Source organism: Biomphalaria glabrata, chromosome 10, assembly GCF_947242115.1.
Source record: "Biomphalaria glabrata chromosome 10, xgBioGlab47.1, whole genome shotgun sequence".
NCBI classification, from domain to species: domain Eukaryota; kingdom Metazoa; phylum Mollusca; class Gastropoda; family Planorbidae; genus Biomphalaria; species Biomphalaria glabrata.
This window is the reverse complement of record NC_074720.1, coordinates 34,878,755-34,893,821: the sequence shown is the minus strand read 5'-3', so window position 1 is coordinate 34,893,821 and position 15,067 is coordinate 34,878,755. Positions and strand designations below refer to the sequence as shown.

The following is a 15,067-nucleotide window of genomic DNA, read 5'->3' as shown; positions in this document are numbered from 1 at the left end:
CTATTGTCAGCCTGAGTATTGTGAACTATTTATCTCTCGAAAATCACATTTCTAATCTGAAGACATTACATTTCTGAGCAACAGTGAGCTTATTATAGCGTCCTTGACCTTGTTTACTTTAGCTATTTATTTCAAAAATCATCCCTCTCTCCCCCCACCTTTTCCTTTATTTAATTTTTCTTCAAGTTCTTTATAACGCACACACATTGTTCGATGAACTTGACCCTTCTTTCGACTAGTTCTGTATGTTAATGCTAGAAAATTGTTGACCGGATGTTAAAAATCGATAGTTCAACAAAGAGGAGATAACTATGTTTAGGATGTATCACCAAATGGGATGCCGACAAATCACATATACAAATCACATATACAAATCACATATACAAATGACATATACAAATCACAACACAACAAAGTCAAATATGATCTTTATTTATTTTTTCTTACAATATATTTTGTACAACAATCAGAGAGCGCATATACAATACTACTTAATAAATTATTTAAAAAATTGCAGCATTGAAAAGTATTTCTATTAATTAAAGCTTCTAAAACTAGAGTTAGCAATAGCAAAATGCTATTTATGTATATAAGCACTGTAACAATTTAGTGTTACATATTGATCATTAGACAGTCATTCCATAGAGTTTCGCTATTACAAATATTCTATCTGGCTTTAACATTTCAGTTTTTTCCTTTTCTACAATGTCACATCTAAAATGGCTATCAATTAGCGACCAGCCAAATTATCATTATGACTCATAACGTAACCAGAGTTAAAGCCGAGCTAAAGTTGAAAGTTTGACGTCAATTTAACACAAAAAAAGTAGTGTTTCAATTTAACAAGCGTCATTTCTTGAAGACTTTTTTTTATCCCACATTTTGTTTCCACATATATGCGCTCAATCTGGCAACGTAGAAACTAAATATTTAGAAACAATACGTTTTTAAAATGTACATAATACATGCCGATACATTTTTAAATCTTAAAATACATTACACAATACATTGAATACATGTTTACATTCTTTAAAAAAAAATTAACATGACCAACTAATCACAGTTATCACAGTAAATTTATGTATATATTTCAAGAATTTAATATCAATATATTGTCGTCATTTGTGTATGTTTCTTTAATATTGTCTTAATAGAAATTAGTTTAAATAATGCCCGATTGCCAAAGCTATAACATTATATTTTGTTGCATAAGATTTCACGGTAATTTAGCTTCTTCTTACGCGTTAATTTAAAAAAAAAAAAAAAACTAAGAAAGTAATAAAAAAAAAAATAATGGTACTATTATAGACAAGAATAATAAGTCATATCTAATAGGTAATTTATTAACTTATATTAAGTTAGTCCCTTTAAAATTGTTCTCAGAAAAGCAAATTCTTTATGTGTATCTGTGGGTCAGTCCATTCTATAAAAATTTGGTGATGACGAGGGTGAGCAAGATGATGGCCAATGAGCTGACAACTTGAACAACGCCGTCTGTATGAAGAAAATAGTAAAGTTCTTTAAAAGAAAGGGAAAATTAGAGATTACAAGAAAGTAGACTATGCCCGTAGCATCATGAAGTTTTCATACAACAAACAATAAGAATAGCCTTTAGGAATAACCTGTTTCGTAGTTCCCCTATTAGACTTAGGACTGTAGGGCAGATGATGTAAAGGTCATATGTTTATGTGGCCAACAGTTAACGAGGGTGTCATGTGGCCTGCACAACAAGACTTTACTTTTCCCCAGCTTACGTCAAATCTGGATAGACTTAGGGACGCCCTAAAGAGTCCGAAAATGCTTAAAAATCCCTGTCTTCACAAAGAATCGAACTAGGGGACTCCTCCCCCCCCCCAACGGTTCAGTAGACAAGCGCTTTACCACTCAGCCACCACATCTCCTTTATCGTATCAACGCTACTTACTTGTGCACACTTCTCCTTTCTGGGAGTAGCCATCAGAGCACGTGCATCTGTCATTGACGTCACATTTGCCGGAGTAGCCAGTCTTGGCAGCAATGCACACGTTGTCATGGTAACAGAGCAAACCAGGTTCTAGAGTTTGAAGACCAAAATCATCATCATTAAAAAAGAGTCTCCTTCGAGATTTTCTGTTCCATTATGTAAATAATATTAATGATAATAATTTAATTTATAGAGCATTGTTAAAAAAACATGATGTAGGCTCAAGCCGCTGTAATAACATTACAGCAAACATAATCATAACAGCTAAAACGACAAACTAATCTAGCGAAGTCCGAAACAGATAGGTCTTAATGTTCTTCTTGATTTTTTTATTTTTGATTTTTGATTTGAGGCACATCGGCACAATTTAGGCAATGTCGTGCCTGCAGTCCCTTAAGGACTACTCTCTCTCTAAACAACGAGGGCCAGATTCTATACAGTCATATCATTAAAATCAAGGTCTATTCACAGTTAAAATAGTAAAGGTAGTAAAAATTTAAATATTTGGTAAAAAACTAATGTAAATAGTACATGTTCACAAATTCATAAATCAGATCTTCGTAGATAGCCCCACTTCCGGGATAAAGCCCAGTACCTTCCCAGGATCGACATTATCAAATAGTGTTTTTAAATTAGTGGCTCTAAAATATTTCTCCCTGACATCCTGGTATCTGGGGCAATCAACGAGGATATGTTCCACGGTGAGGCGAGAGTCACAGTACTCACAAAGTGGGGGCACCTCTCTCTTCAGTACAAAAGAGTGCGTGATGTAGGTGTGGCCAATCCTAAGTCTGGACATGGTCGTGTTACCACGCCTTGTTAGACCCTTAGATGTGGGCCGCCACCTGACATCCGTCACAATCTGCCCGAGTTTACTGTGAGTCTCAGCCTCCCATCGGTTCTGCCACTCTCGATAATGTTCTTCTTGAATGTAATGAAGCAAATAATGTTCAGTTATGTATCTATCCTAACGTTTAACAGGGTATTGTGTGTCCATCACAATGAAAATGGCCAGAGGAGTGCAGTATTTCACATGGCTAAATAGACTCGCCAGAGGAGTGCAGTATTTCACATGGCTAAATAGACTCGCTAGAGACCTACATGTTTTGCTGCTTTAGATACATTGACGTTAAAAGTAGAGAGGATTTCGATGCAGACGCCAAACAGATGGGCAAGACATGGGGATAAAATGGAGAGACTCGTCAAGAAGAGAGACACCTGAATGAATCTGCGGGCACACAGGTAGCATCATAAGATAGCACGTCCCAGTGTCCATAAAGCTCGGTCTGAGTAGTCTGGTCTCATGGTATGGGAAGAGATAGCTGGATGTCCTCTGGGCTAAATTTAGACGCTCGAGAAACACAATTCAGGTTTGCGGTGAAATTTGGTTTGAGAATCACGATGCTTACTAAGTTAAGCAAGAAGTTAATACTGCTCCGTAACACATCTACATAATCTGTTATAAAACATTAGCAGACATTAAAAAAAAGAACATGTTCAGTATCTTTCATTAAGTTTTCAATTGGTCTTAATTGCAAATCTAGAGTACGAGCTGAACTTTTGCATTTAACCAAGACAATCGTATAAACGGTAGACCCGTTGTACATTTAAACAACATGTACACATTTTATTCACTTTTCTGAGCTAAAATGAGTTTCCACATCATTACAATTGGTGAACCAAACAATGATAGTTTCCCTTTAGAATTGTTTCTTTCTTGTTTTCTTTGTTTTTGTACTTTACTAAGTAATGTAGTCAAGTAAAGTTCCCCTTTGAGACCATGCGATCTATTTGGGCATACGATTGTGACGAACACACTTGCCGGGGATTATATTATCAAACTTGACAATTCAATGAAATGAAGAAAGAAACATCTGTCTGTATTTTCTTAAAACTTCTTTAATAATACTTCTTCAACTTTCTCATCAAATTAACTTCTCAATTCAATAACAACTTGACTTGATACTTCATAAATAAAACTTTAAAGATACATAAAACTTCACCAAGTATAACTTCAACTTCAACTAATAAAACTTTAACTATTGGACCCGCTAATATCACAAAACTTATAACCATATCTAATAGAGGACTGAGCGAGGACCCCGACTAACTTTCCCTTAATTTATACCTTTCTTAATCGTACATTCCAGAATCATGGAAACTTCTCCCCTAATTATTTTAGTAACTTTGACCTTCTAGAAGCTGACGTGTGCTATTTTTTTTCCTTAACCTTTTTCTTTGATTGGATACCTAAAATTAACTTGTTTACGCTGGAAACTTGCACTAGTTTGACCTCGAACTTCTAGAAACTGGTCGAAATAGGTCACAGACTCGACTCGTGACAACGATATTGAGGTCATCTTTGGTTAACCAGCATGGCGTAAAGTGGCCAGGACAACGACCAACCGCTTTCATTTTCCCAAACTTAAGTCAGGTACCCATTAGAGTTGGGTGGACTCAAGGATTCCCTAATCCTGAAATTCAAAATCACGGTGTTCACCAAGATTCAAATCCAGGTCACCAGGTTCGGAAACCACTCTACTACCGCGCCCTCACTAAGTCATATGCTTGGTACTTAGTTTCGTCGGTAAATGAACTGGTCACTCAACTTACTCGTCACAGTCACTGTTTCAGCTGGACTGGGGTCACTCGTTGCACTTCCAAACTTGGCTTTACAGATGTAATCGCCGTTATTGGCACTGGTGATGGCTTTCAGACTGTAGAACTTGGTGGTGACTGATGAAACCACGCCCTTACTGACCACAAGAAACAATGTTATGTATCAAATTTTATTCTGACGAAAAAGTATATATTTGAACGTCATTCTAAGTAAACAAGATAAATTAACGTATTTATATCATATTCTGTTCTGTGGCATTTTACGTCTCGAGAGACTATCTTCTCCCTTTGCAACTTCTTGTGTGACTAAGAGGCCAATCCTTGATACATAGCTGCGGTCAAAGGTTATTTATCGATTTAGATATAGATGGGCAGGTTTTCAATAAATTGCGAAATTTCTTTTTCGTTGTTTTTTTTTATTTTATTTTATTAAAGCCAACCAAATTTCACTTCGCCTAGGCATCCAAATATCCAAGATCTGATTCCAGGCCTCATCGTGGCGTCTTTTATGGTAGACAGAAAGGCAAACAGGGATGGAAAACTTCCTCCAGTGGCGTCCCAGAGCACGTTCTAACCAACAAGCATTTCAAGTGGGGAGAATGAAGGGCTGTCCCATCTGCCACGCCGTTACTCAATGAGGGCCGTACACTTTTGGGGGTTGCTATTTCACGAGCAATAAAAGGGCAGCATTAAAATATTACGATGGAATCTCTCATAAGCTCGGCCTCGGGCCTCACTGGTATGGGAGCTTACGACGACGGATGTGCTTAAACGTTCATCTAGTTAATGGGAGACCTCCGGACAGAGATCGGTGAAGAGCCATCTTTCATTCCTGGCCTCTGGGTAATAATCCTCCCCAACTGGTCAAGGGTTGTGAGCGTAAGATCGACCTTTAACGGACAATCACAAAGGCCGACATTAAACGTAACGTCGTAAAATGTGACGTGGTTACAAAAAAGGGTAATAAGGAAACATGCAATACGCTGACAGGTATCTCCAAGATCTGATAACGACAACATTTAGACATGGGACAGAAGACTAGGACTCAATCAAGTTGGGAAATTGAACAGCATCGGACTTCATGCTTTTCTAACGTCTATAATTGGAGTGACTTTATCTAGTAACAATTACTGTTTGTTAATGAACTCAAGTGAAACTTATTGAAGGTCTAGTCGTACACCAGCCAATATATACTCCAGACATAATTTCACATACATATTACACAAGATCAAATTTTTCATATATCTCATTAGAAGGAGTTTGTGTTTTAAATTATGGATGTCCCATGCATATACTTACACTGTCCACTCGTAGGTCATACCGATGGTCTCAGAATTGGTATTACAGCCAAGTGTGAAGTCTCCATTCTCACCATAATGCCTTGAACATTCTACAATAATGGTTGGCGTGTCTATTTTGGCTGGAATTTATTTAAAAACAAGAATAAATGAAACGCTTAGCGTGACTATATTTTTTAAAGACTCCGGTCACTGTCGGATCGCCCCCCATCCACTAGGCCGATCCCCCCCCCCCGAAGGGGGGGAGGCGGACGAATTTTAGTATAGAATTTACACTATTTGTATACGAATTTTTTTACTTATGTTAATAATATATAGTAATTATTTATATTTCAACCTATTTTTAGATTATTTCGCCCCCCCCCCTCTAGTATGTTGGCCGATTTGTAGGGTCGAAAAGGGGCGATGGCATCAATCCCGCTCCCCTCCCATAAACTTTCGAGTGGGGGGGGCGGTCCAATTTATGTGTAGAAATCAAAGCTTGCTAACAGAATCAATTAAATATCTACATGATTAAAACTTATTGATATTTTAACTATCTTTATATTATGTCGCTCCCTTTCTGGTATCTTGGCCGATTCGGTGGGGTGGGGGGGGGGGGGGGTAAACGATTGCATGTACTTGTATGATTAGTAAATATAAAATGAAAAAGGGTTGTACCAAGTGGGAGGGGCGATACATGCAATCGCCTTTCCTTTATCGGACAAACCAATACTTTTTCTTCTTGTATTATAGTTAAGAAATTACAAAAAAAATTAGTCAGTAATATAATTTATATATGCTATAAATTAAATTCTTATATCGAGTCGCCCCTCCCTTATTCTATAATGCCAAATGCAATCATTAGCAGAAATTATAAATAGGAGCGAGAATTAATAGTTTTCATTCTACCGCCCTTCACCTTTCTAGACAGAGTTTGTGTAATTTCACATGGATTTATCATCATTATTTTAAGAAAGACTTTGTTTTGGAAAAGTTATAATTCAAACGAAATTTTTCAGCATAAAAGTCACGAATGAGATGAGTTCTAAACATTGATAATATTTTCCTAGTTGCCTTTTTCCAACTTTACTCAATCTAGTTAAATAAATTTGGGACTATAACTCACAATTTATACTTCAATTTTATTGAATATTATTTATCGAATAATTTTTTTCGGAGGCAATCCTTAAAGCCTAAATCTAAATATGTGGGGTATCTTATCTTTTCAAGGAACAAATTGGTTTTATTTGAAATGCATTAAGGGCCTATAAATTCATATAAGAATATTTTTCAAGTACAACATTATTCAAAAGGTCCTTTTTAAATAGGATGAATAATGAGCTTTAGGTCAGGAGAATGCGTTTCTTCAGTGAAGAATGCTATGGGCGTCGGGGCTTCGCCCCGAACCCCAATGATTAATAATAAGCTGTAGATGTCAGGAGAATGCTTTTTTGCGATGAAGAATGCAAGAAAACGGTTTTGCCATCGTCCACTGGTGGATAATGAGCTGTAGTTGTCAGGAGAATGCGTTTCTCCAGTGAAAAATGCAAGAAAACGCATTGCCACGAACCCCAACAGAGAAGCTTACAGCGCTCCCCCAGACCCACAAGCTTGCAAGAGAAAAGTCTAAATATGACTGTATTTGTTTTTTTTCGACGAAGGTTGAGAAATACTGCTTTTTTAGCTGCCCCCGAAAGGGGAAAAGACGCTATCAGTTTTGTGTGAAATGTCTGTCCGTCTGTCCGTCCGTCCTGTTTAGATCTCGTAAACTAGAAAAGATAGTGAAAATCTGACATCACAATATTTTAGACCATTCAAAGTTCTGATGCAAGGGATACTTTTTTTTTTCTGAAAAAATCTAATTTTTAAAATCACTTATGCAAGCAGTTTTTTAAATGGAAAAAGCTATTTAGTATGCATTATTAGTTAGACCTAATTTAAAAAGAATAGCGATTTTGTAAACTGCATTTTCTTGAAAGAAAATATGATACGTACAGGAACAAGAGATTGAGCCTTTTCAAAACAATTACATCAATTATAAGACTTCAGTTAGGCCAGGGGATGCATGGTGGCTGAGCGGTAAAGCGCTTGAATTCCGAACCGGGGCCCCGGGTTCGAATCCTGGTGAAGACTGGGATTTTCAACTTCGGAATCCTTGGGCACCTCTGAGTCCACCCAGCTCTAATGGGTACCTGACATTAGTTGGGGAAAAGTAAAGGCGTTGGTCGTTGTGCTGTATACATGACACCCTCGTAATGCGTAGGCCACAAAAACAGATTAACTTTACATCATCTGCCCTATAGACCACAAGGTCTGAAAGTGGAACTAGTTAGGCGGTTCACATCTAACTTTGCATTCACTTGCACCTATCATTTGATCTGCGGGACCGTTGGGGCACTACACAAGATCTGTCAACCATTCTTATCTCACATTTGTCTTTGATATAATTTCATTCGAATGTTCTTTCTGAAAATATTGAAGCCTGAACTGTCTTTGTAACCTTGTTTATTCTCATATATATATAAGCATTTTTTATACATTAGTTCACTATAGCTGCTAAGACGTATTGATATACATTTTAATAATTCCATTCATGAGTCGCGTACATCTAACACAAAAGGTCACGCATGCGCAGAGCGAAGCCTCCTCGCACGCGCAAAAAGAACTCTATCCAAGCCAATATTTATCTCTAGATTAGTCTAGATCTAGGCTATCTCTAACTCAAGATCTAACTCAAAGATGATAGATCTACTTTATACTTTAACACATAACATACAAAATAAAGTCTATTCATTTCATATTTTAATCAAATATATGTAGGATTACAGGCAAATGTTTTTATTTTTAAAAAATGGATGTAAGTCGATTAGCTATTTTGATAACTCCATTCATACTATTTTTACATTCACGGAATTCACGCATTCGCTTTACTTATAACATTAATTTTTCGTTTAATTGTTTATAAAACACTCTCAGTGACTATATCGACAGTGATACGCAAATTAAGACCCGATGGCGTCGGATAACATATGGCTAGTACATATATATATATATATTTCTAACACAAACCATTCGATAAATCTTGGTTGTTACTCACTTTGTACTGCCAGAGTTACTGGTTTTGAACTGAGATAAAATTGATTGCCGACTGCTGTGCACGTGTAAGCTCCATCATCTGTGGTAGAGTCAACGTTGTCAAGGTGAAGCTTACGGTCAAGCTGACGAGAAATGACAGTTGTGTCTTTGGTCCAGGTGTAGATGGGATTGTCAGTTCGTATGTCTCCACAGGTAAGAATGACACGTCCTCCCTTGATGGGTCTATTCGCACTGGCATCCAGAATATTGCTGTCTATTGTAGAATATACAATTTAGAGAATCTGGACTATTGTTTTTATTATGTGTATTAAAATATTGTTTCTTATTAGAAGTTTCTTGAAAAAAAAATTGTGCTATAAAAGTCTCAAGCTAGGAACGCTTTTAGACTCACCAGAGGAGGCGCAAAAATACGAGAGTGCAAAAGCAAGGATTTGTGAATGGGTCAAGTCCAAGTGGTACAATAGCTGGGATCATTGTAGCACGGGACGGGAAGTCTGGAAGGTTCTCAAACGCCAAAACAGGAAGGACAAATGGCGCCAGCTAGACAGCAAGGATCAGGTAATTTGGCATGTTTTTGCACGCTACACTTTCCGATAGGAGCTTCTTTGCTAGGATCCGAGAGAACCACTATCCCAGATGTGGACACTGTCACACTGAAGGCGAGACAGTAGAACACATCCTCAACCACTGCATGGAGCTCAGAAACAAATTCGAAGATACAACTAGTCTTGGAACTGATAGAACTGGTGCGGTGCGACTGGCTGGGGGCATGTGACCATTGACCACAGGGGTGTTGATTAGCTGTTCATTTATGTTTAGTATGTATGTATTATTCATTTGTTTCAGCTTCTAGCTTCACGGTTATATTTTCTTAGATCTCATTTTAAGTGCTATCAAGAATGTTTCTGAAAAAAAATGTCCTGAAAAAATACGCTTAAATTTAAGGAGCTCTTGTCAGAGGACACCATGCCTCGTCTCTAATAATCTAATGAAGCAACAACTTGTTACTTACATAAGGCCATATCTACATTTGTGTAGAGTGTGGTACATGGAATTAACTAAATGCCCATGCAACAATGATCTTAGTGAATGTTTTGTAACTTTTTTAAATGCACAGTCATTGTAGACCAACTTTAAATGTGATATTCATTAATGCTAAAAAAAATATGTAATACATTTCTGTTATTATAGCCTACAATGGTGAATCTTTAAATATTAGGCAATTAAAGCTAATCTTCACATCGAGTGTATCCCAAAATACCATTAAGTTCCCAAATATTCCAAATTATTTAGCAAAGTTCTCCAGTGACGACTTTTTTTTTTTAATAAATAGAAAATATGGTTTTCTCAACCAATATAAACCAAGCCTTAAAGGATTACAAAGGATTTTTTAAAGTGTAAGTTACCAATGGTCACTTTGACTTTATTGGTTGAGGACACGGTTGTCTGACTTGCTAGCTGTGCTGTGCATGAGTAAGACCCAGACGCAGAGACTGACAATGTATCGCCTGTTTCAGAAGTGATAGTAGACCCGTCTTTCTGAAAAGATATAATTACAATGAATTTAATATTTTAATTCTCCATACAAAATCTTACAATATATTTCAACTTTATATACTGTTATAAGTTTCCGTTGTTTTTGCAATGGTTAGCAGGTCATCATGGGATCCAATCGCTGTAGTAACCCTCTTCGTTTGTGATGCGTGTTTAAATGTGAGTATCATTACATGTGAAGTAATGTATCTTCATGAACGTAGCAGTTATTAGAGATCTACAGCCCTTTATCCATATCTTATACATTACAGAATAGGAAAGATTTACGTCAAATCTAGTCATGCTTATTAATTAGATACTTAAACTTTGCAAATTCTTTGGTTTTTATGACTGATTCAGGCAACCCGCTCTATGCTCTGTTAGCTTTAGGAAAGAATGAGCACGTCTACGAATTTGTCTAAGGGATGCGCGGCTCTGAATGTTATTATTATTATTATTAGGTTAGAGACGAAGAAGTATTCATTCTCTGGTGCTGCCAGGGTCGAGCTTCGTTAAAGAGAAACAAAATTTATCGAAGTGCCTTTAACAGTTTTCACTGAGCAATTTTCTGGTGATGTGGCAGGTCTGCAGCAGTACCATCCTCAGATAGGCAACCCGAATGTTCTTAGGAATGTTAAGGGCCTTGAAGGTGTCTGTGAGATCAGTTGTTATTATCCTATCTGTTGATATAACAATAGGGTATATTGTTATTTTGGATAACTTCCATAAAAGCTTAATCTCCAAGCCTAGTTTCTCATATTTTCGTTGTTTTTCCAATTCAGTTAATCTTTATTTATGAGACAGTGGTACGGTGATGTCAATAATGGTAGCGTTTATTTTTCCTTTTTTATTAATAAACAGCAGATCAGGGTGATTAAAATTTACCGTTTTGTAGGTTAAAACAGGCCTATCCCAGTACAGCAGATGATCAGTAGACTCGACAACCTCTTGTGGCGAGTATTATTATTATTATTATTAATTGTCACAGTTGTACAGATGGGAGAAGTATTATGTTAATGACACTGAGTGGGAGGGGCTCTTATAGTACATTTTAAACCTTTTTGAAGCATTAGCTGTTGAGAGCAATTAGAAGACATTTCCCCGAAAGGATAATAAATCGCAGTAAGACCTACCTGCCAGGCGTAGGTTGGAGTCACAGTGGGACCGCCTAGGTAACCAACTGCAGGTATGTGGGAACATGTGAGTGTTACGGAAGGGCCTGCGAGCACCTCTGTCACTGTCTGGCTTGCTGCGGTGACAGTCACAGTCTGAATATTGGCTAAAAAAAATAATAATACAATTAGTGTTGTGTTGAGTCATGGAAAAAAAATTGAAAGTGTTAGTGAAGACAGTTTTTTTTAAAGAAGATAAGACAATAATCTGTTCCTTGCATTCCTTGAGTTGCACAGCAGACAATTCATTCGATCCAAAGTTCAATCTGACACATTCTTCCTTAGATCCCTTCTCATAGTCAATGTCACTTATCGTTCTGGTATGTTAACTTCTCTTAAAAGATTTAAATAAACGACAATCTTTCCATGGCCCTTATTGGCTCGTATTATTCAAAGGCCCGGGGGCAATGAACCCCCTTTGTCCATGGCTTCTATGCCACTGATAAAAAAAAGTAAAGTGCCCCTTTCAAAGCATGTGATGTATGGGGCTGATGATGTAAAGGTCATCTGTTTATCTAGACCAAAGTTAACGAGAGTGCCATGTGGCAAGTACAACAACTAACCGCCTTTACTTTCTCCCAGCTGTGTGTGGACCATGAGGCGCCCTAATGATCCTGAAAGTAAAAAAAAAATCAGTCTTCACACTGATTCGAACCTGGGACCCCTGGTTCGGAAGCCAAGCGCCTTACCACTCAGCCACCTCGTCTCAATGCCAATGAAGCTACTCACAAAATCCTCTCGATCCGCTAAATCTGTTTATCACTATGTATCGTGGGGTGAATAAGTATAAGATTATTGTATAAGTGTAAACAGTAAGATAAGAGCTTTTGTTTTTGCGGCACAACTATTTTGTAAAAGTCCCCGCCCCCCAATCTTTATTACGTCTAAATACATTAAGACTGCACCTCCATTTTTTTTGTAGGTATATAAAATTTGGAATCCAGGTCAGTAAAAAGGAAATGGTCTCAAGAAATGTTTATACATTTTCTTTTAGTAATCCATTCTTTTTTTTTTTTATACTTACTGACTAATGTTGGTAGTTTGACAGCAGCACTGGTTGGGCTGGAAAAAGTGACAGTCGAAGATGGAGTGGTCAGTTCACAACTAGCATCTTTACCTGCATTGGAGGAGTCTATAGTCACAGTACTTGTAATCGCTACAGCGTTGACCTGAAAATTGTAAGATTGTATTTTGTTTGAATAATTGTTCTTTACAATATCAATGCCATAATAATGGATATTTAAAAAGCGAAGCAAATGGCTTCCATTCAAATATGGCATCACAGCTCCAGACCAGACGTGACCATCTTTACTCAAAGTATTTTTTTTAAAATTCCATAAAGTGGTCTAGTTGTGTTTGAAGCTTAGAATTTGCTTACTAAGCTCAGTACTACCTTTAACTCTACTTTGTAGCGTAGGCAGGCGCTGAATACTAAATTTTTTATAAAAAAAACGTAGACCAAATACTGATCTATTAGCTTTACTATAATAAATAGCAAGTTAGACTTACGTCCCGGTTCAAGAATATAATTGTGAATGTATCCCCAAGAAACTCTGACCTCTAAAGGCTAAAGGCTCCAATTATTGATTGCACGAGGGACATATCCGCTTCATGGTTTCTAGGTCAATGAATGTACTTAACCGTTATGATCTTATAAAGTCATTAAATTATTTCGACATTTTTTGTAGAAGCTATGGTAGTTTCATTCTTTAAAAAAATAACTGGGAAGATTTTTTTTGAAATTTGGATATGTTTGAATATTGTAAAATTGTTTGTAAAATCTTTTTCATATTTTTGATGCCCTTTCAGAGTCAAAGAAAATCATCATCCAAGTCAAAACCTCCCGCAGGACGACGGTTGATGGCAGCGGGCAGGTTATGAACCAAGGACCATCGAAACGACCAGACAGCCCTAAAACTAAAACAGTTGATCTCTAGTCTTTTTAAGGTAAAATTAATCTTTGTTATTGACCCTATTACATTAGAAATACACGTAATGTAAATTTAAAAAAATAGTGAGTTCCGAAAACATTATGACAATAATTTGTTGTTTATGAAGTCACGCAAGGTAATTTCTATGACTATAACCCTCATCTGAAGTTAAGAGAATTTGAAAAAAAAGGTTAGTTTTATGATTTGTTTATGCTTTCATAAAAATGCATATAAAAGTATTTACCTTATACGTTATAGTATCACTGTATCCCATGGGTATATTGGTACAAGACAGAGTGATCGCATTGGATGAAGCTAATACAGGTGTTGTTACACTCAGTGTTAACACTGGCTGCACAGCTGACGTTGAGGAGGCGCCCAATAAGACTACGGTGAAGGCGTCACTCATTGGCGATGTAAAAACTGTATCAGACCCGATACCTTTACATCTAGACAAGGAAGAAACAATAAGTCACTAAGTAAAGGTTTCTTAAAATTTCAAAATAAAAGCATTCCAATATATCCACATTCATTCTCCAACCGTAAGTTAACTTTCCAAAGTAGGGCGATCAGGGTTGACAAGTAAAACAGAAACAGATCTAGGGAATTGTGCTACAACCAGAAGTCAAAAGTGTGTCTACACGTGCATGCCGTCAATTTAGTCTCTTTCTATAAACACTATTGCAGACTCCTTGGCCTACCAGGGAGGGCAAATTCCACCCAGTGAACAGGCTGTAAGCTTTCATCAAGCCCTGACTATAATACAAAAAACAGAAATGGAAAAGTGGTTTGAGTGCTGGGACAAGTCCCAAAAAGCCTGTGGAGTCTGGGAGCGCATGACCGCACTTACCCGTGGTGGAGGCTGTCCAGGCCTGAGCAAGCTATTATAGCACAGTGCAGGACAGGCCACTGTCCTGTTGGCTCATATTTTTCGCGGCTATGGCCAAATTTTGATTTACTGTGCCCCCGCTGCGGGGAAGAAGAGGAAACCGTGCCTCATATTCTGTTTGACTGCTGATCTCCGTCTCGACAGGTCTGGGAAACCCAAAATTCTCGACCTGTATGGCGACATTCATGCACTACGCAAGACAGCAGGTTTTCTGTCCAGGGCTTTTGCAAGAGAGGATTTGAGCCTCTCAAGCCCTCACTCTAATGGAGTTTGATGATGATGATGATGATAGAGATAATGGACCTCACTCAGCCATCGTAAACAAACAACATTTAGCCACGTGATATAGAGAATAACGTGGCTAAATGTTTGTTTACGTTTGGTGAATAAGGTCCATCACTTTTGACAAAGCCTATATCAAACTCTTGTCTGCTACAATTTTTTTACGCTTCTCGGAATTAGTTAAAACTTTGCACAGTTATTCATTAAGATAACAAAGTAGACAATCAATAACAAAAGTAACCATTTAATTCATTATAGAGTTAATTGGAAGTCCAGAAGGCTGAGTGGTAAAGCATTTGGTT

The 15,067-nt window shown here is 37.3% G+C and overlaps 1 protein-coding gene across 1 annotated transcript; it reads right to left on the bottom strand.

Moving 5' to 3' along the window:
• Window positions 1-901: 901 nt before the first annotated feature.
• Window positions 902-9,980, bottom strand: LOC129928567 (carcinoembryonic antigen-related cell adhesion molecule 1-like). The gene is made up of 6 exons (XM_056043213.1): window positions 9,971-9,980; window positions 8,960-9,211; window positions 5,882-6,002; window positions 4,577-4,719; window positions 1,925-2,053; window positions 902-1,494 (listed from the first exon to the last, which is right to left on the bottom strand). The coding sequence occupies exons 1-6, from the start codon at window positions 9,978-9,980 to the stop codon at window positions 1,424-1,426; spliced, it is 726 nt and encodes a 241-aa protein (XP_055899188.1). The 3' UTR covers window positions 902-1,423.
• Window positions 9,981-15,067: the final 5,087 nt, after the last annotated feature.